The sequence below is a fragment of the Limanda limanda genome, chromosome 18 (genome assembly GCF_963576545.1).
Source record: "Limanda limanda chromosome 18, fLimLim1.1, whole genome shotgun sequence".
NCBI lineage: Eukaryota > Metazoa > Chordata > Actinopteri > Pleuronectiformes > Pleuronectidae > Limanda > Limanda limanda.
Genome location: NC_083653.1, coordinates 10,683,135 through 10,704,807, shown reverse-complemented (window position 1 = coordinate 10,704,807; position 21,673 = coordinate 10,683,135). Strand labels below are relative to the sequence as shown.

General features: G+C 41.2%; 2 protein-coding genes across 3 annotated transcripts; both read left to right on the top strand.

Moving 5' to 3' along the window:
* Window positions 1-3,454: 3,454 nt before the first annotated feature.
* Window positions 3,455-12,788, top strand: gata4 (GATA binding protein 4). Its single transcript, XM_061091285.1, has 6 exons — window positions 3,455-4,171; window positions 8,873-9,039; window positions 9,136-9,261; window positions 9,593-9,674; window positions 9,846-10,009; window positions 10,546-12,788. The coding sequence occupies exons 1-6, from the start codon at window positions 3,655-3,657 to the stop codon at window positions 10,669-10,671; spliced, it is 1,182 nt and encodes a 393-aa protein (XP_060947268.1). The 5' UTR covers window positions 3,455-3,654; the 3' UTR covers window positions 10,672-12,788.
* Window positions 12,789-15,263: 2,475 nt separating this feature from the next.
* Window positions 15,264-21,245, top strand: fdft1 (farnesyl-diphosphate farnesyltransferase 1). Of its 2 annotated transcripts, XM_061091556.1 has the most exons (8): window positions 15,264-15,438; window positions 17,282-17,379; window positions 18,554-18,737; window positions 18,839-18,967; window positions 19,591-19,782; window positions 19,947-20,123; window positions 20,477-20,629; window positions 20,721-21,245. In XM_061091556.1, exons 1-8 carry the CDS (start codon window positions 15,340-15,342, stop codon window positions 20,946-20,948), a joined length of 1,260 nt encoding a protein of 419 aa, XP_060947539.1. In that variant the 5' UTR covers window positions 15,264-15,339; the 3' UTR covers window positions 20,949-21,245. The 2 variants fall into 2 exon arrangements, with proteins under 2 accessions (XP_060947539.1, XP_060947538.1); XM_061091555.1 differs by lacking the exon at window positions 15,264-15,438 and having other exon boundaries at window positions 16,645-17,379.
* The last annotated feature ends 428 nt before the right edge of the window (window positions 21,246-21,673 follow it).

Sequence of the window (21,673 nt, the reverse complement as noted above, 5' to 3'; positions counted from 1 at the left end):
ACTATGAGTAATTTAAGTTAAAGACAGCAGTCAAACAAACAATAAAAAACTATGTCACTTGTCACTAAAGTCATCCAGAAGCTATAAAAACCAGGGGGACAGTCACATTTAAAATTGATTTCCAGGACAAAATGAGATATTTTTGAATGTAACAAATAAAACAATGTGAATTGAACACATGTTTACTCAAATTGTAAAATACCTGATTTGAAGTTCTGACTGAATAAATAAAATAAGTCAATGAGGTCAAACCGAACAAAGGGGAGTAACGTGTGAGTCATCAGATGTAATCATGGGTCTTTATGAGCTGGTTTCACACACTGAGGAGATATTGATTAGCACTGTTTTCACATTTTCACATTATCACATGAGTGAATCCTCAATGATCAGTGCTGATCAGATAAAACAGTTAACGCCAGGAAGAGCTGATTCAGAAAAAGATGAGAGAGCAAAGAAAGAAGAATTTCAGCTCAGTCTGCATAACGAAGAGTACAACTGAGTGACGTGTGTGTGTGTGTGTGTGTGTGTGTGTGTGTGTGTGTGTGTGTGTGTGTGTGTGTGTGTGTGTGTGTGTGTGTGTGTGTGTGTGTGTGTGTGTGTGTGTGTGTGTGTGTGTGTGTGCGTGTTTCCCTCATCTCTGCTAACAGGGTCTTCTGCCTCCTGGGTTTTTCCTGCTTCTCCATTTGAAGTCTTCTTCCTGGAGCCAGGAGTCTACTAGCTACACTGTGTGTGTGTGTGTGTGTGTGTGTGTGTGTGTGTGTGTGTGTGTGTGTGTGTGTGTGTGTGTGTGTGTGTGTGTGTGTGTGTGTGTGTGTGTGTGTGTGTTTGTGTGTGTGTGAGGAAGAAGGGCCAAAGAAAGTCACCGACCCCAAATGATCGAGCCACTGCCCCAGCCAGGACGGGGACAGTTTTCCTGGTGCCTGGTTTGGAATTGGAGACACACACAGACACACGCACACACATGCATACGTACAAAAACACATACACACACTTTCTTCTGCAACAGTCGGCTGCTGTCTGCCACATTCCAGCATCTCTATCTGGTCCCTCACCTAACACCTCCTCATTCATACACACGGACAGCAAACACACACAGTTGCAAAGAATCACGGTAATAAACACACAGACAGACACACACACACACAGCTCTGGCCTCTGTCACTGTCAGTGATACAGCCTGGCATGTTCTAACACATAAATCAAAACACAACCTGTACAGTAGAATAACAGAAAAGAGGATGAACTGGGATTTTTCCCTGTATTTTTGTAAACTGTTCACCCTTTATTCTCTCAGATATAACAATAAAGTTCTATTCATCTCCTCTGCACCACCTGACCTTCTATACATTAACTGCAGCCATAAAATCATGAATCACCTCTGACTGGTGTCCAACTTTGCGCCCTCGCAGGTGAACAACACCACGCCCTGATATTATTAGCCGGCAATTGGTGGATGTGTTATCAGCCTGCAGTTACACATTGATGACAGTTCCCCATTTCTGCACCGCCTATAGATAGATAGATAGATAGATAGACAGATTACCATGTGTAAACTATCCCTGCCAGCCACACAAAATAACACACACCCATAGATATTATTTTCCTGAATAAAGCTCTCTTTTTCATCAAGATATCTGCATTATAAATTTAGAAATCAAAAAAATCCTGGATCCGGGTTCTTTCCTGACCTCTATCGCATCCTTCCACCAAATGTCGTGGTAATCTGTCCTGTAGTTTTACAATAATCCTGCTAATAAATAAACAAACCATTAAACAAACAAACAAACGCAGATGAAAACATAACGTCCGAGGTTGAGTTAAAATGTACAGAGAGCAAATTTACATCTGCAGGACCCTGGAAGGTCAAAAAGCAAACTGTCCAACCTGAGTTTAAATTTTTGAAAAGAAGGAAAAAGGTGTGTTTCTTCGAGGACACTTACATTAATCAGGTTTTTCATTTGATTTTATTGGTAAACATCTTTTACTTTTTGTTTTCAATATGTCCCTTTCTGGCAGGAATTGGAAATCATAGCTGTGATCAAGCTAACATGCTGGGAACTGCAATGCCATAAAATATAGTGATATGAACCGATGGAACAGAATCACAGGGAAAGTTATTTGTTATAGAGATTGGAAACATATATAACTCTAAAAGCATTATTAGTTAGAGTTCAACTTTCCTAAGTTTGTGTATTTTATGTTTCATCTTTTTTATTCCAGTAGCATTACAGAGCAACCTGAATAGGACTGTATGCTTATAATGCAATTATTACAGTTATTACATTACACACACACACAAACACACACACACACACACACACACACACACACAAACACACACACGCACGCATTATTGGCAGCTTGTGCAGTCACATAATTCACTGGGAGGTTGTCAGTGGGAAGTGGCTGCACAATGAAATGGCCTCGTGTGTTTACGTTTCACTGGTGTTGATGACAGGTATAAATCCGACCAAAGGCGTCAAGCATCCATGCGCCATTCATCATCTTTGTCATGACGAGAAAGAAAAAAACAACAACACTGTGGTGAAAAAGTTCTTGAAATAAGACAAATCAAACCAGTAATAACGACTCGTCAGATCCTGCAGGTCGCAGCTGATATATCCACACATGCAGAGAGTTATCTTTACTGCAGTGTTCCTCGAAAATATCTATTAATGTGTAGAATATTTATCCACCACACCCAGTCCTGTTTCTATCAGATGAGATAAGTGTCTCTCCCCGATTATTGAGACTTTGAAAAGGTTTAAAAACTGATAAGCTTATGGCCACGTGCTTATAATCTATACAGGTCAAACATGTATTGATCACTTGATCAAACCTTCGTTTATGATCTAATTTATCCTCTAAAATGTACAAGTTGTTTTATTCTCAGTTAGTGGGAGAAATGTTTTTACAACTCTATGAGATTATGACTTCAAATACCAGCAGGGGCCAAAACGGAATCGCAACAGACACACAAGAAACACTGACGAGTCAGGAACAAACTAGATATTTATCAATTTAGTCAAAAGTAATAAACAGCATCATTTAGAAATAAAAATGTATCTGCTTTTACAACCTTTAACTGAAAAGAACAGAGAGATACTCGTTAATTTAAAAAAAGGAAAAGCATAAAATTATTATCAAACTCCATAACATCATGGGGGTTTTTTTTCTTCATTTTTTTTTAATTTTTATTAGTAGCAAGTTTATACGAAAGTATAAGTGTCTTTTCTCTTTATCAATCAGCATCAATCAAATACATCTCAGATATTTGGATTAACATAAAAGTAAACTCCAATCTGGTTAATCGATTCTGAAAGTCGAAATGATCAAACATCAGGGAGAGAGAGAGAGACAGAGAGAGAGAGAGAGAGAGAGAGAGAGAGAGAGAGAGAGAGAGAGAGAGATGATAACAGCTGGATCTTGATCACAAGGTGTAGTCACTCACTCCTCCTCCTCTCTCATGTCTCTTCTCTCACTTTCCTCTTACTTTTTCTGCACGTTGTGTTTGACTCCACAACACATCTGATTTTTCACAGGGACCCACAGGTGATTGTGGATCTTCCGCGTTAACACTCGGTCATTTCGTGCGTAAAAGCATCCATCATTCCTCCATCTGTCCACACGGATGTGCAGCCTCAAGGAGAGGATATGTACCCGGGCATAATGACCACCAACCACGGACCCCCTTCCTATGAGGCCGGGTTTCTGCACAACGCCTCGGCGGGCACCTCCCCGGTGTATGTGCCCACGACGCGGGTCGTCACCCCCATGATCCCGGCGCTGCCTTACCTCCAGACCCCCGGCGCGTCGCAGCAGAGCAGCCCCGGATCGAGCCACTCCGCCTGGGCGCAGCCGGGCGCAGACTCGGTGCCCTCGTACAGCCACTCCCCGGTGTCGTCGCGCTTCACCTTCTCCAGCAGCCCACCCATGTCCTCCGGGGTGGTCGCGGCCCGGGAGGTGGCAGCCTCTTACTCCAGCCCGCTGAACATCTCCGCGAACGGCCGGGAGCACTACGGGGCCCGGGGCCTCAGCGGGTCGTACCACAGCCCGTACACGGCCTACATGACCCCGAACATGGGCGGGACGTGGCCGGCGTCCCCGTTCGATAGCCAGGTCCTCCACGGTCTCCAGGCCAGTGCTACTCCAACACGGCATCCAAACATAGGTAAGCAACCGGGAATAAAACACATTTTTAAGAGTCGTACTGTAAATATTCTGCATTTCCCGCAATAATATGTGATGCAAATATACGAAAGGTCAACCTATCCGCTCCAAACGAGAAAGGAATACTTTAAAATCTTTTTTATGCTATTTAGATTTGTCAGGATTTAATTAAAATGCATCAATGACCATGAAAACACACGTGAAGGAGACGGAAGTTTGAATCATTATTATTCTGAATTAAAAACCAAGTTCTGCTCCAAAAATCATTTCAAAATGTTGACATGCATCAGTGCAGTGAATAAATAAAAATTATGAGAACATGTTTGCCTGTTGCTGAAATAATCTCTTAATTTTTAGCCAAAAGATTGAGGCTTTGACAGTGAACCACTATTTTTGCAATTATCTTAAAGTCCTGAAATAGGTTAAAATACAACAATAAAGCAATATAAAACGATACCTTGTATGATTTATAGTTTCTCAGATAAAAAATACAAATTGATTATACGTCATTGACTTGATAATGAAAATGTTATCTTTACGTTTTGTTTTTTTATTTGAATGAGGAAGACTTTCATTTACTATATTGAACTCGTTGCACCCTCATTAACATCATAACGAATTTTAGACAGTTATTCAGGCTATGATTTATAGTAATATAATTATTTATAATATATATTCATAGTGTTGGGTCAGAGAACAATTAAAGTCTGAATATCACTTTGTATAAAATGGATTCATTACGTGATTTATCGGGAAAACAAATCGAAAAAATAAAAAACAATCTTGTTCTTATTCCTGAACTAAAAGTGAGAAAACAATTTGATTGTCACCATAAACCACATTTTAATAAGCAATATAACGCATACAATGCAACATTTATTACTTTTATTAACTAAATAGATCATCTTTCTGTCTAAACTCAAAGCAACATTAAGTAGCTGATTTAATTAAATCCCAGAAAATGTATACTCTTAGCCTACTGATGAAAGAAAACATTTAAATATGTTCAAATATAAAAATGGAAATTTCTTTTATCATCAAACAGATAATCTGTCAAATTGGAATATAATAATTAGATTATATAGATATGGAGTTATAGAGTAATTTAACCTGTCGGGTTTATTAAAGTGTATTGTTGAATGTTTAAATGGCGTAAAAAGTTAACGTAAACATTTTTCTGAATCAAAGTGATTGAAGTGATAGAAATTAATATTTAACTAAGGCTGAATTGATAGCACTGTTTATTAGGATTATAATTTATGAGCTGTGTCATGAGCCTGTGGATCAGTAGAGATCGGCCGCCCTTTCTTTTACTGAGGATTCAATACATTTTTTATATTATACACATATGTTATTTAACAGTGGACTGCAGCCGAAGCCCTGATCTGACTGATGGATCCTTTAAGTCCCAGCTGGAAGTCAATTTGGCCTGTGCACCCTACGGGATCACAGCTATTTCACAATGCATTGATTGGACTCAGGTTGTCAGGTTCCTTTCCTGATGCTTTGACTTGCATCTTGTGTTGTCTACATAACTAATCGAGTAGGAGTTAGTTGGACCTAAGACTGTTTTTTTCCAATGAAGTATCACTTCACTTACATCCAATTTCCATCAGTTTAATCCCTCATTCAGTGCTATTAGCTGCTCTTACTCTCTGCCCATTAATGGGTGACCCGTGTGTTGATTATGTGAACAGCTTTAAAAGTCTCATCTACAAGGTCGTCCCCTTGAACTGTTTGATGAAGAAACATCAGCTATTAGAGATAAAGAGCATTGATCCAATCTGACCTCTTCATCTGATTAGGATCACGCTGAACTCACAGTGTGGCCTCTTCACTGATTGCTCCTGTTTATTGATGCAGGAAAAGACAGAGACTGCACCTCATTGTTTTATAACAATGTCAAATGAAATCAAACATCAGAGATTCATACAGTGGCAGTCAGTCTTAAAGTGAGAGTCTCTTTTGTTTGTGAAAAGAACGGAAATGTAACTTTTCTTCTGTCAATGACAGAAGGAATAATAACACAATTGGCTTTATTTTAATGATAAGTACATTATTGTATTTGAATTTAATATTAATGACATGCAAAAATCGAATTCTTATTTACCCTGATACATGAACTTAAAGTCTTGCTTTTGAAAATAGTTTTAATTTCTTTTATAGTACACTATAAAAACTACTTCAATGGTTTATAAGGAAATAGTTAAAAGCTTTAAGTGAAGTTAGTTTTAGGGGGAACAACATTTTCCTTCGATTTTTTTAGCTTTTCTATATAATATTTTATAACAAATGGTCTTAAATTGTAAATGTCAACAAGAAAAGAATTCCTTCAATGACAAGAAAAGCTTTTTTTATTATACTTTATGTATGATTTTTAATACATAAGTAATAGTGATGACACTTAACTTTAAAAATTATAATTCCCATCACAAGAAAAGCGCCCCTTGTGTATAATATCTTAATTATATATCGATATTATTAACAAAGTTATCAACTTTGTTTATAATATGACAGTTTAAAAAAGTGACAGAATAGATTTTATCATTAGATTATTACTGATACAGTGACTAAATTTTGCTTTTAACAGCAGCAGTTTAATGTAAAAGGTCGCATTATACTTTCAAGGTTCAACATATGTTAAATCTCAATTTGCAAAGCAACTAAAGTAGTGGAGTAAATAGATATTATTTTAAGTAAACAATTATTTTATTTATTTTTGGAGAAAGAGTACATCAATATTTCCCTCTGATGGAGAGTTTAATGCACCAGACTACAAAAACGTTACCTTTGTACTTAAGTACAGTTTTTACTAAATTAATTTAGCTACATGAAAAGGGCTCTCTATGTGTTAAATTGTGAAAGCAGTATACTGATATAGTTTTGGTTTTAAATAGTTAATATAATAGTAATGGTTTATTAAATTAGACAATTTGTGATATTTTAATGACATGTTTGTAAATTACACTTATCCCAAACAGTGTGTGACCTCAGCCATCAGATGAAGTGGAGGAAAAAGTACAATAATGCAACCTGAAATGTACTAAAAGTATAAAATATACATTGTCTTACTTTTAATTGTTGTCACTGAAACATATTCTTAACTTCACAATGGTCTTAAATATGAAAAAACCTGTCCAGACAGTGACTCTTCTATTGAGTCTTTCACTCAATGTTCACCTTTGGTCTCCTAAAGCATTAGCGTGGCTGTTTTTAAACTGCACCCTGATAGTCGGCCTGTATCTGATAGAAGATACACCCTGACATTCGTACAGCGGAAAAAATAAAACCTCTGTTCAGATAGATGTGGAACGCTGCGGTCATCTTCCTTTTGTGTATTGTCTCCGTGTTGATGCGTTGTGTTGGCTACAATTGCTGCCTGGCTCAAGGTTAGCCTGCCCCAATGTGTCTTGTTTGGCTCTCGGCCTTGGTGGAGGCCTGCGTGCGGCTGTGTATCAGTTCGGTTACCGTTGGAGGAGCAGATGGTGGCCAGGTTTACACTCTCTGAAGAGGAGTAATTATGGAGAGTGGAGTGTGTGGTTAAAAACACATTGTGATGCCAGTCAAATGTACATTTTTACGAGTTTTACGTTGAGGTTTTCTGAAGTTTCTCAAGCTATGTTTTAGCAAATTGACGTTTTTTCCCCTCTGTTTCTGTGGAGATGTGATGTGTCAGATGAGCAAGGGACAACTACATTCATCAGACATTGTGCTATCTGGGAGGCAGAAGGAGATGTGACATACACAGAGTCTCTATTTGAATACGATGAAGCGCTACTCCGTCTCTATTTTCAGCCTGCTCTTTATCTGCAGGGGGAGTTGGGAGATAAGGGGGGAATCCAGGCTGCTGTTGTGTGGGCCTGTTGTTACTGTGGGTCTGCGCCTCCTGCTGGTGTACAGATGTTCCTGTACCATATAACCAGCCTGTCAGGGACTGTTTATTAAAGAGAGGATGGAAAGAATGTCTGTGGCACGAGCCCAATTGGAAGTTAATTTTATCTGAGCATAAGGGATATAATTCTTTGGTTTCATGAAGTGAGGGTTTGCTAAGTAATACCAAGGCCCTATAGTCCCCTTCTGAGACCACGTTTACATTCACTGGATCCAGATTTCGTCCCTTATTCATGAAAGATTTTTGTTTCATCCATAACCATGTATTATTCTCTGAGATTCAACGAAAATGTTGGAAATATCTCAAAATGTTAAAGAAAGTGTAAATCCTTGACCCGCCTGCGGATCCGCCCCACAAATGAATTGGTTCTTCCCTGATCTGTACCGCAAACTTCCACCAGTTTCCGTGATAATCCGTCAAGTAGTTTTTGTCTTATCTCGTTCACAATCACACAAACCAACCCACGAACAAACAGACTGGGGTGAAAACATAACCTCCATGGTTCACGTTTTATTTGTCATATGTAAGCTAACACAGGGTCAACGCTACAATGACAACTGTGGGTCGAGAGGCTCAGGTCAGCTCAGCAATGCAATAAAGTAAAAGAAGCTCAATATAAAATAGCCAAATACAATACTATAATACTTTTTTACAGAAATCAAGTGTAAAAACAGACAATTAAACAATGATTAAGATGATTTTAAATCTTGGACTGATTTATCCTCTGGGCCGGGGAAGATATTCAGTCAATTATCCGTGAAGCAAAGGAACATTTCCTAACCTGATTTCTTCCTTGTCATCTCTGATCAGATTTGTTCGATGACTTCGCTGAGGGCCGAGAGTGCGTGAACTGTGGGGCGATGTCGACGCCCCTCTGGAGGCGGGACGGCACCGGCCACTACCTGTGCAACGCCTGCGGGCTTTACCACAAGATGAACGGCATCAATCGGCCCCTCATCAAACCCCAGCGACGACTGGTGCGTGACAGCCTGACTCACAATCAGCTCGTTCTTCACAAAAATTTTCTTTTGTGACAAATGAATTACTGTCTTATTTCTCTTTACTTGAATCAGTCTGCCTCGAGGAGGGTGGGTCTGTCCTGCACCAACTGTCACACCACCACCACCACCCTGTGGAGACGGAACGCAGAGGGCGAGCCGGTCTGCAACGCCTGCGGCCTCTACATGAAACTCCACGGGGTAAGAGACATTGGATCACATAGTTCAGACAAATTCTTAGTTGACCCTAAACACGTCATCTTTTAGGCATCATATTGGTGAATGTGTGCATGTCATTCCAATAATAATATAACTAAATATAACTAACAGAAGACAAGTAAATCATGTAACGTTTGGTTTTTCTAAGAGCGTTAGCAAAAAAAAAGATTAGACCACTAGGATGACAGGAATCCATTTTATGTGATAAACAGCATTTATGTTTTTTTCAATGATATCTTCAGGAATTAGCAGGACATTTTTTTCTTGATATCAGATTTCATTTAGTTCTCTGCTCGCCTTGGTGTCTCGACAGGTACCACGACCCCTGGCTATGAAGAAAGAGGGGATCCAGACCCGCAAACGCAAACCCAAGAACCTCAACAAGTCCCAAACCGGTGAGCTTCAATGATTCAATGGATTTGAATCAAACCTTGAGTCACAATCCCTGCAGACGTTTAGATCCCTCCGTTATTGACCTTACCGGTTGAGTGTGTATTTCATGTCTCAAGGCCCACTTTTGTGTTCTGACTATACACGAGACATGACCACAACTCTGTGCCTCACAGGGACTCCAGGCTGTGAGGGGACTCAAGTCCCACCCTGCAGCACTCCCCGCCACGCCACCGGCAGCACCAGCATCAGCAGCGGCGGCAGCACAGAGGAGCCTCGTCAGATAAAGACAGAACCGGAGGCTCACAGCTTGTTCTCACACCACAGCGCACACTCACAGGTGAGACGCTGAGAAATATCAGAGAATATTTATCTGTCTAATTATGGCCTTATGGCATTAAAGACCAGGAAGAGACAGTTAAACTATTGTAAGACCATAGTCTGTACATAAAAATAGACGTAGACTCTGGTTCTGTAAAGTGAAACTATTGCGGAAGTGTGTGAAACACGTGTCCTCTTGAATGACCAGCAGAGGGCGACTCCACTGGCACCAGAAATAAGTCTGTTTCTATAGAAGTGAATGAGAAAACGAACAGTGTGACGATCATTTAGTAAATAATGGTCCAATTTAGAGTCAAACAGACGATAAAGCACCATTAGCACTGGGGCATGGATATCGCGTGTTTGACAGACTATAGGTTACAAAATGGCCGTTCACAAACCAAAGGGTGACGTCATGGCTTGGACATAATTATTGTAAAACAAAATCTACAATATTTAATTTGATCTTTTCCTGTCTTGGAAAGGAAAAGTGGATGTTAGAGGGGTAGACTAATTGTATGGGTCGTCTAATCGGTTTCTTCCGTTTTTCTATAGATTTCCACACTGCCGGCCTACATGGCAGCTCAAGGTGGAGCCATTCCTCTAAAGATGCCCCCCGGGGGCCACAGCGGATCTTCTGGATCCAAAGCTGAGCCGTGGAGCAGCCTTATCCTGGCTTAGAAGACCTACAAACCAGAACCAACTTATCTTTGAACTCTCCTGATAGACAAGAGTGCTGGGAACGTGGACCACTGCTGTGGATGAGGATGATTCCACCCAGCCTGTTTGTACAGTGCAAAGATCTGAGACATGAAAATGGAGGGCGCTACAAAGATGGACGTCTGACGGGATGGAGTTTGACAGTTATGAAGGAGCAGCTCTGTGATTCGATCCACACGCAAACGTTTGATATGAAAAACTGCAACTTTTTTAGACAAAACGTTTCTTCGCCATGCGAGTGTGTGACACAAACTGTGACATAAACCAGTGACAAATAACAGTAATGGTCAGACTTTATCTCACTGAGTTCTTTTTAATTCAATAGATTTTTTCATTTTGAGGATAATACTGAGGACAATCTCCCAAAGAAATGAAAGTAATGAATTACAGCAGGACATGTTAGCACCATGGACAATCCATATAAATAAGAAAAGTAGCAACCAACGTAAATTCTTTACACTTACCTGAGTAGTACATTTGTAAAAGATGTCTGATGTCTCAGGATGGGACACAACATATGTGCTGCTAACATAATGCAACACTATGCAACTTTTTCACATTAAAATAGCAGCTTTAAAATGATTTTAAAGGTTCCCTGACTTGGAATAGGGAGATTGTTGACACTTTAATTCCCACTCCTCACCTCAAACATCTGATCTTGCTCTATGTAACTTTGGTGAGAGGTTATGATCTTCTATGAGAAGTGTGGAATTAGTCGAAGCTTCAATTGCCAAAATCAGGTCTAGCAAGTTCCAGAGGAGTAATTAAAAAAAACAGTGTTAATCTTCAATGTTCAGCAAAGAAACATTTAAAATATGCAGAATTCTCAACAGAGTTTTGTGCATTTGTTACAGATACAGCTTCCTGTTCAGGAAGCCGGGGATCATGGGTAATATCCACTGTTCAGTTGTGTTTCAGTTTGGTCAGTGGAACTACGCAGTCTTTGTTTTTCCTCTACATGAAAACCATTGAATCGCTCAAAATGGAGCTCAACAGAATGAATCACTGCCCAAGGCTGCAGAGGGCGCTGCTGCTCAATAACAATGACATAGTGTTGCCTTGATAACCCACACGCCTCATTTTTCAGTATTTTCTATGTGACTTTGTGTAATTTCCCAAAGAAACTGTTGCATTGTTTTGTTTTTTAGCGAGGCAAGTTGCTGTGGAGCTTTTTACTGGTAGAATTCTACTTTATTCAAGCACCTCAGTTGTATTGGGGCAGCAGCCAAAGTCTTAGCAGCTTTCACCTCCACATTAAGAAAACACAAACATGGCCAAACATCGTGTGATTAGGTTTATTAAAGATAATCTTATACAGTCGGGTTTAATCACATATATTTAATTCCAATGACTGTGAAGTCTAATTAAAATTTCACAGCAAGACTTTTTAGCCGAACAAACACATCAAAAATAATTTCTGGAAAACTTACTGAAACTAAGAGAACTGCTCTTGACATCCATCACTCCTCAACACCAGTGATTATATGACCCTCAGTAAAAGAACACATGACCCACTCATTGCAATATGAGCTGCTCCCTGGTGGACTGGATCAGCTTCACTTTGTGCCTTTGTCCTTTGGATGTAAAATACAAAACAACACATCAGTATTGTCAACTGTATGAAAAGATACATGAAAAACTAATATGAAAGATGCACATGACCAATATGATGCGGATGGACTGCCACACAGCCCCCTCTGCTGAAACAAGTACAATAGTGCATCCACACGAGGAGCCTCCTAAACACTTCAGAGCCTTTCCAAGATAAACAATCCTCCACCTACTTATTATTATAGACCCAACTCAAACCACATTATCATCTAATAATCATCTATAATATATATATCAAGGTTGTTTGATAAACTATATGAAGGAGAAGTTTACAGTATGATAGCAATACTGCTTGAATTTGCTTGTGACAAGCATGGAGGCAACATGTGTAAATGTGGGATTCTGCCACATGTAATTTACCTAAATAAGCATATGAGCGTGTATGTAAAAAAAAAACTCCACTCCAGTATAATTGTGTAATACACCATTTGTGATATATTGTAAGTAAAGACACAATGAGAGACAAATGTTTGTGTGTATGTGTGTGTGTGTTTCTCAGTCTGTGCTAACACTACCTATCCCTACAGCTGCTTTTAGACAAACACCGAAGAATTCCTTAAGGGGCTGTATCACTCTGTCCACACTGATACGGATACAACAAACTTTCCCCACTTAAATTGAGATTTTTACAAACTACTTTCAAAGTGCAAATAAAATTTAATCGGTTGCTGCAGACATTTTCCAGAACATTTCCTGCCAACCATTTATAAAAATTTCCTGAAAATGTCAGAGTGAGCACATGTGAGAATAGAGCGGGAATATTTCCTCAAAATTCCAAGCGTGCAATGGACACGAAACTGGATGAAGTTCCTGTCGGACCCAAACGATGTCCTGCTGTATTCTTCGCATGTGAAAGGCAAACCCAGTTTTTACATTTTCCTCCCAGTTCATATCTTAAAACATCATCAGGGCGTTTTCACACCTGAAAGTCTGAAAAAAGCTTCATGTCATTGTTTCATTGTTTAGATTTGACCTGGTAAATTGTGGTTTAACATTGTAATTCAGGGAGTGTGTGTTGTTGTGGGTTTACAGATGAATATTTAAAATAATGCTAACGGTATGAATGAGGTGGAGGTTTGTTGTCAATCTTCCTGCTTTACAAGCATTCCAAAGTTTTGTTGAATCAAACTTCCTTGTGTTGAGTTACCAATAAGCTTTTGTCCTTTTGACTCTTCTTCCGAAAACTGTATCCTCCCGATGTGCAAATACTTGTTTGTGAACTTTTCGATATGTTTGATGAAGAGCTGGACGGCAAACCGGTTGAACTCTTCAGTCGGCTTCCCCCTGAGGAACTTTGCGTATTTGTCCTGCACCATCTCCCTCCAACACCGTTGAAAAGTGAGACTCACTTCATTATGGACGGCATCATCATTGCTGAACCCAACAGTTTGATTTAGTGTGAACGCCTTCCCGCTTTCTAGATGTTCTTCAAAACTTTTCTCTGACAGCAGAGCTAGAGCATCTCCGATCTCAGTATTCAGCATCAGTGTCAAGTCTTTTTTCTCGTCCTCTGGTTTGCTTTCATAAACGCTGTGCACGTTCTTGAAATAACTCTTCCAGTCCTGTTCCTGAACGATACCCATCAATGGTAAACTCAGATTCACAGAATTCAAGAGGCGTTTAACTGCAGCACTCTGATTTTTACACAAAGGATTGAGATCAGTTCTATTTGTAGCTGCTTTGACATATTCCTCATGGTTCTTCTTAGTCAGATTTATACAGTTCACTTGGCTGTAGGTGCGTCCCTGAAGAGAGTTCCTTTGCTTCTTTTGAATCCCCAGTATCTCACAAAGCCAATGTCTTAATTCCGTTAACACTCCACCACTCCTGAGCTTTCCCAACCAGCTTTATGTGCAAGTAAGAAAACTATAGGAAGAAAATGGTAACAGCAAGAATCACCCACAGTACAAGACTTATTGAAACAATGAAGGAAAGTTATGTGATGGAGAAACTGAGCTTTTCTGTAAAGCTGCACATAAAGAGGTCAGTGATATACTGGGGTTAGTAGATGTAATATATAAGTGACATCGAACCTGGGAGTTTCAACTAATAAATCAAATCAAAAAAACTTTTTTTACCATTATCATGTGAAGGAAATAAGTGAATGAAATGCTTTTAGTAAAGTAAGTTGTCCTATCTGAAATGTTCTCAAATTAAACATAGGTTCTTCTCCCTATGTAATTATTTGTTTCATTGTTTTTTCAATTTAATTTCTTACTGATTTATTCTTATTTGCAGGCACTGTTTTGTCATTGTAAGTTTGGCTATTTAGATTATATACACGTGGAAAAAAGGAGTTTAATAATGTGGAAGATCAAACATGCAAAGAATATTTTTGGGAGGACTCTCAATAAATATATGTGTGTTGGTGTAACTCATAGTGTCCATGCAGTTGGTAAATTCATAATAATAGACCATAAATATATATATATATATTATATACACAAATTAATGTACTTAATATGTTATATACTTATATGTTCTGTCTACTTATGGTTTACACCGGGGATCAGAGAGAAACTGCATTTCAATTCTTTCTTTGTCCTGCACATATTTCAGAATTGAAAATAAAGTTGTCTTTGACTGAATAACAGACCAACCTTCTTTAAAACACATATTCTTTTAAATAATTATAAATCTCCGTACGTTTTAAAAACATCCAGCGAACAATCTAATACAGTGTGAACACAGCCAGCAGGTATAAGCCCTTCGTTATTTATTTTATTCATAATGTCAGATATTATTTCATTGAGCAGGTATGTTTCCTCCATGGATAACATCCCCGACCAATCAGAGGCCGTGGTTTGTTGCGAGTCGGCCGGGGCGGGGCATCACACCAGACGCTCCGGCCGCCCATTGGACGCCCCAGCCTAAGCCCATGACTCTCCAACCAATCAGGAGCATCATTCGATCTGACGAGCTCCTGTGACGTGTGTGTGTCTGGTGTCTGCAGCTGCAGCTCCTCCGTTCATGGACACTGCGACTTGACAGAGACACACCTGAGACACCGGCAGCATCATGGACATCCTGAAGTCACTGGGTCACCCGGAGGAACTGTTCAACCTGTTCAAGTTCAAGATGGGGGGGTGCTCGACCGTCATGCCGAAGTTGGACTATGTGAGTAAAACGCTGTATGAGTGATGTACACATGCAGGCGCTGGGACAAGATGCGTGGTTGCATTTGTCTCACGGATCGTGCGGGACACGCTGTCCCCGGTGTGCACAGCATGGACATTATCACTGGAACCACACGGGCCAGCTGACCGCAGATCTGCACATGCTCAGCTCAGGCTGCAGTGTGGATGGATTGTCCCCGACTGCTGCTCACTTCCGGTCCTCAACCAGAGTCAGATCACAGGGATTAAAGTCAAATGGTGTCACTCCTGTGCTGGCTCACACTCACTAAGACAGAGGTGACCATTGACTTGGGATTTGTGTTACGTAATGAGCTTGGGGGGGGGGGGGGGGGGATATGCTCTGCGCATGTTTGACGGGTAATCTCACTATTTAAAACAGCAATGTGACGCTCAGAGAGACAGTGTCTCTGCAGTGCAGACAGCTGGTGTGTCCAAGTTTTAACCAGGCTCTTACTTTGATAGGTCACATCACAGTTGCCTCAGTGATGATCAATGGAGAGAGAGAGAGAGAGAGAGAGAGAGAGAGAGAGAGAGAGAGAGAGAGAGAGAGAGAGAGAGAGAGAGAGAGAGAGAGAGAGAGAGAGAGAGAGAGAGAGAGAGAGAGAGAGAGAGAGAGAGAGAGAGAGAGAGAGAGAGAGAGAGAAGCATGGTATCAGCACATAACACAATAAGCTCAAATGTAAAACGATAAGATCAAGCCTTCCACAGTAGAGTCGATGGGATTATCATTATTATTATTATTTTATATTACATGTAAACCATCTAAACCCTGGGTTACACACACACACACACAAACACAGACACACACACACACTGTCGCTCTTTGGCCTTTTGCCACAAGTTCCCCTAAACGTATTTATACTTTTTATTATTACTATCATTCATTTGTATGATAACAACTCCTCTACGTCCTACTGTCTTTCCCACTGTGGGCCACCAGATGTCAGCACATTACACTTCCTGTATCTGCAGCACACACGTTGATACAGACCTAGAGAACATCTGATTACTTACAGTGTTGTTATGATTTATTCTACATTAACGATAGAAGTAAATGGCTGTTTTTATAATTCATGGACTTTCTGGTTAGTTGAAACCAGAATATAATAGTTCCCCTTAACTTATTTATCATTTTCTATTATCTCTATTTCTTATTTATCTACTTTTGCCCAGTTACTGAGAGAAAACATTAGCTAATACGCATATAAAAAGGCCTTTTGCCATTTTAGATCTGACTTTTCCATTTAAAACACTTTATGAACTATAATCTAACTTTGTTTAAAGCAGTCACACGAATATTGTGGTGAATCCGTGCTACAGAGGCATGGACCGGGTTAGTAAACAGTGAGGAGGTGACGGTCGTGTTTTGGGTCGAAGTGGGAGGAGGAGCCATGTATTCACAACATTAGATCTACAAACGCTCTGCACACACTACGCTTCACGTACACAGCGTTTGTAGATCAGCGGCGCGCTTGTTTCCCTCACCCTGACGTCCTCCCAAAAACATTTGCACGTCGCTCGCCCTCCCCGCGCCCGTGTCCTCTGCATGGACTTCATGTTTGTGTCTCGCCATGGCCCCAGTCGTCTGGTAGCTCCTCGTCGTTCCCATGGCCGGAGCTGGCTACAAGTGTCCCGTCTCCCTGGCCGTGTTCAAGCGCTCTCTGTCGGTGGCTCCGCGGGGCTGCGGAGGGTCGGCTCCCCGGGGGCTGCTGCCGGGCTGGAGGCTCGGGGAGCGGGGCCTGCAGGAGGCCGCCCGCCCCTCCAGCGCCGTGAGAGCCGCCAGCTTGTACCGACACAGCACTTTCTCCTGTCTGTCCTGCCAGGAGTCCATGAGCGACAGCCTGCGGACCTGCTACCTGTACCTGAACCAGACCAGCCGGAGCTTCGCGGCCGTGATCCAGGCGCTGGACGGGGAGCTGAGGTGGGTGAACTGGGGGTTACTCCAGGTGAGGGGCGGGAGGGGCGTGTCTGCAGGCATGGTGTCCTCTAGTCTAGTGCGTAGGCTGCAGCAGCTTCCCTTGCAAAACATACAAATGGAGAAGAATAGATCTAGAGTGGAAACTACTATCAGCTGCACACTGACTTGACTTCAATCCATCTTTTGTATATTTTTGCATGTGTCCTGCTTTACCCTCATAGAAACAGTCCATACAGAAACCAATGGTGTTTCCTGTGGAGGGTTTCCTTGCTCGCTGGAGTGATTTAACAATGGCCTAAACTCTAGCACATTTATTAGAAAGATAACGTATCAGTTCGATCACAGACTATGGAGTCAGTTATCCTTAATGCTATGAAGGTCATGAATGATCTAATTCTAATCTAGTATTATACAAATCAAATGCACATCAGCAGTCTCGTGTCCACTCTGTTGGTTTGCTTGTTGTTGCAGGATAAGATCTGATCTCTGATCTATGGAGATGTGTTTAGGTGTTGTGCAACATTTCGGCATAAAATGAAAATCTATGCAGCAATGTTTTCAAATAGCTTCCTCTGGTCTACCAACATTCAACGGTTCCCAAAAGTTCAATATTGAAACAGGAAATATTTGCTTTTTGTAGAAGGATGCTTCATTTATTATTTCATTATATAATTTAATATAAGATGAAGTCCTTTGGGCGATAGGGGTCGCTGCCAGTGTTGAGGTCCTAAACAAAAATACATTATTCCTGCAGCAGAATGTATACGTCATGTCCCGCCTTCTGCATGCAGTCACACAAAGACATTAATAACAAATGACATAAAAATCCTCATTGTAACCTGCCGCAGGAAACTGATAATGTTGCAGACAGATAACTCTGCTGCTGCTGCTGTTTCTAATTTAAGCTCCCTCTTTAGGTCAGAACTGTCAGGAAAGAAATGACAGCTGTTTGTAAACACACATCTTTAGTGAGTGAGTGAGTGTATGTGTGTGTACTTTAAATATCCTCGGACTCTTCTACATTTAGGTTAACCTGATCTCTGAGCTTTGACCCCCGAGTCATGTCTGTTATTTTTGTCATTTAGTAAATCAGTGACGAGGCAGCTTTTCAGCCAAGTCACACACACACACAGCTCCACGCTGACTCTGTGTCCTCCCTCCTCTCTCTGCCATCCAGACATGCAGTGTGTATTTTCTACTTGGTGCTGCGAGCGCTGGACACAGTGGAGGATGACATGACCATCCCCCTGGACAAGAAAGTCCCCATGCTGAATAATTTCCACACCTTCCTGTACCAGGACGAGTGGTGCTTCACCGAGAGCCAGGAGAAAGATCGGCAGGTCCTGGAGGATTTCCCCACGGTCAGTGGTTCAGCATGGTCACACATGAAAGGGTATTACGCAGGTGAATCAGGTACTCACGTTTTTTTTTACTAAAATCTTCTTGTGCCCTTTCAATCCAGATATCACTGGAATTCAGAAACCTTGCTCAGGAATACAGAGACGTCATCTCAGATATCTGCCAACGTATGGGAGTGGGAATGGCCGAATTCCTGGAGAAGAAAGTGGGATCCATGAAGGAGTGGGACCTGGTGAGAGTTAGCCTTTTGTTACTGTATATTAGGAGAATAGCAATAATAACTCGAATGGCGCTGAATTATTCCCTGGGAAATTGGTGAAAACATAAAAATAATCTTGCAATGTTAAGGGATCTGAAAAAATAATTAAGGGGTCTTTCTTGGCTGAGATCCCATTCTTCCAATAAGTTTAGTGAAAATCAGTTCAGTAGTTTTTGCGTAATCCTGCTGACAAACAAGCAAATGGGCAAGAGCAAGAACAAAAACACATCAACATAAATAGAAATTTAAATGCTAATACATTTAATAGATCCCTTGACGAAAGAAATAAGCAGAGATACAAAAGAAACTTTGATTAAACTACGATCTTTGTTTTATCAGGTTGGTGTTCGCTTGTAGAACAATAAACCTAAAAAGAAAAAGTCTTAATAATTTTTGTTATAAATATTTATGATGTTTTAATGCTTACACACTTGCGCACTTGTTTAGCAGCTTTATTCTGCATTAATAATATTCTTCCCATACACCTCAAACTGTGCAAAGCAGCGTCCTTTTAGCCTGATATAGATTCAACACGTCTCTGACAGTTTGTTTGTTGTGCATGATACACCTGTAGAACTGTATTTTCCTCTGTGCAGTATTGCCACTATGTGGCCGGGCTGGTGGGCATTGGCCTGTCTCAGCTCTTCTCTGCGTCCCAGCTGGAGGACCCTGATGTGGGGCGGGACACCGAGATGGCCAACTCCATGGGCCTGTTCCTCCAGAAGACCAACATCATCCGGGACTATCTGGAGGACACGCAAGTGGCACGAGCCTTCTGGCCACAAGAGGTAGGAGCCTGCTCTTTAGTCTGATATGAGAGTGTTTGTATGTGAGTGTGACCTTTTAAGTTGTCACACCACAGTCTTGGGCAGATTGCATCTTAGATTTTTTTATTGTCCTCAATTTTCTGTTATGATGTTGTTTTAACCTGCGTCCTTGTGTCCCCTTGCAGGCTTGGAGTCAGTTTGCGGGTCGTCTTGAGGACCTGGCCCAGCCGGTCAAGCTGGAGTCGGCTCTGTCGTGTCTCAACCTGCTGGTCACCGATGCCCTGCGACACGTCCCAGATGTTATCGCCTACCTGTCGCGGCTGCGCAACCAGAGCGTCTTCAATTTCTGTGCTATTCCACAGGTATTGACTGATGTGTCACTCACAGATTCATTTGTTCTATGAGCTCTCTGCGCTGACAAAAAAAGCTTTGCCAAGATGGACTTAAATAAGATACAATTCCCTGTAGGGTTCAAACTAAGAGTTATTTTAATGTTGTGCTTTCTTTTCTTTGTAAATTGGAAAAGCAAATGCCTTATACAAAATCACCCAGCCTCCTCTGTCCAACCCTGTAGAAGTGAAAGTTATTCAATGCACAATCATGTCAAACTGAGAAATTTCAACATCTGAGAAAACAAAACCAGGAAGTGTTTTGTAAAACCAAAAATGGCATTGATTTCTTCCCCTTGTCTATGGGCAATTCCTCTGATGACCAGGTGATGGCGATAGCTACATTATCAAAATGCTACAACAACCCCATGGTGTTCCAGGGAGTGGTAAAGATCAGGAAGGGACAGGCGGTCACCCTCATGATGGAGGCCACCAACATGAGAGCTGTGCACACCATCATCAGCCAGCACAGCCAGGAGGTGGGTGTTTTGCTGTTTTTTGTATCCTCTGCTAACGTTTCATTTCAACACTCCTGAACCAGATTTTACCCTCGTTCTCTCCTCTCGGCAGATTTTACAGAAGGTCTCCCTCACCGACCCGTCACGGGACAGAACCCTGCACATCCTGGCTCTGATCCGAGAGAAGTCCGCGCTGTCGCAGTCCACCCTCCCCTCCAGGACCCACCACCTGTCGCCTATGTACCTGTCCGCCGCCATGCTGCTGGCCGCCCTCAGCTGGCAGTACCTCAGCACCACCGCGGCACAGGCCCAGGGCACCGGCAACATACAGGGACAGTGAAACCCCTTCACCCTCACCTTCCCTGGGGGGGCTACAGACTCAGAAACCCCCTCTGCCCACTCTAGAGGTCTGGCTCTCTCTCACTCGAGGACTCTGACGCACCTTTTCCCTCACCTTCAACTCGTTGATATGGCCGTCACAGAACCATGGACACACGTAGACTGCAGGGGGCGCTCTTGTAGCAGGCTGGTCTCAATAGGTTTGACTGTGATTTGTCGTTGTCCTCCTGCATCTGGATTCATTGTCACACAATGTTGTGTGGTTATATTCACCAGCATAAATAGCACATTGAAACAATTCAGGGGTGTTTTATCATCATTTCATGTTTACCCTGATCATGTGTTTCCTCTATTTTTGGAAAAGTTTAAAACATTTTGACCCATTGTTTGGATGGATTGGAATTATTGAGCAAATGTGAATATTTCATATAATATTTCATATTTTCTCTTGATGAAATGTTTAAATATGCTAAACACAACATTGCCTACTTTAGGATTTAGTTAACGCAGTCACCAACCTTCAAGTTCTATTTTAATAACTCTCAAATCCTATTTTTCATGTCAAATCAATGTGAGCTTAAAGGAGACATATCATGCTCATATTCAGGGTTATTACCTGAATAGGTTTACATGCTCTAATGTTTAGGAAACTTTCCTCATACTGTCCATTACTGCAGCTCCTCTTTTTAGCCTCTGTCTGAAACGCCTGGAAGGATAAATGTCGCT

Bases quoted from the DNA above. Each gene is read 5' to 3' on its own strand.
- gata4 (XM_061091285.1), top strand. From the start codon at position 3,655: ATGTACCCGGGCATAATGACCACCAACCACGGACCCCCTTCCTATGAG. The intron at 9,262-9,592 runs GTAAGAGACATT...GTGTCTCGACAG, and splicing joins TCTACATGAAACTCCACGGG to GTACCACGACCCCTGGCTAT. The intron at 9,675-9,845 runs GTGAGCTTCAAT...TGTGCCTCACAG, and splicing joins CCTCAACAAGTCCCAAACCG to GGACTCCAGGCTGTGAGGGG.
- fdft1 (XM_061091555.1), top strand. From the start codon at position 17,066: ATGGCCGGAGCTGGCTACAAGTGTCCCGTCTCCCTGGCCGTGTTCAAG. The intron at 19,783-19,946 runs GTAGGAGCCTGC...GTCCCCTTGCAG, and splicing joins GAGCCTTCTGGCCACAAGAG to GCTTGGAGTCAGTTTGCGGG. The intron at 20,124-20,476 runs GTATTGACTGAT...TCTGATGACCAG, and splicing joins ATTTCTGTGCTATTCCACAG to GTGATGGCGATAGCTACATT.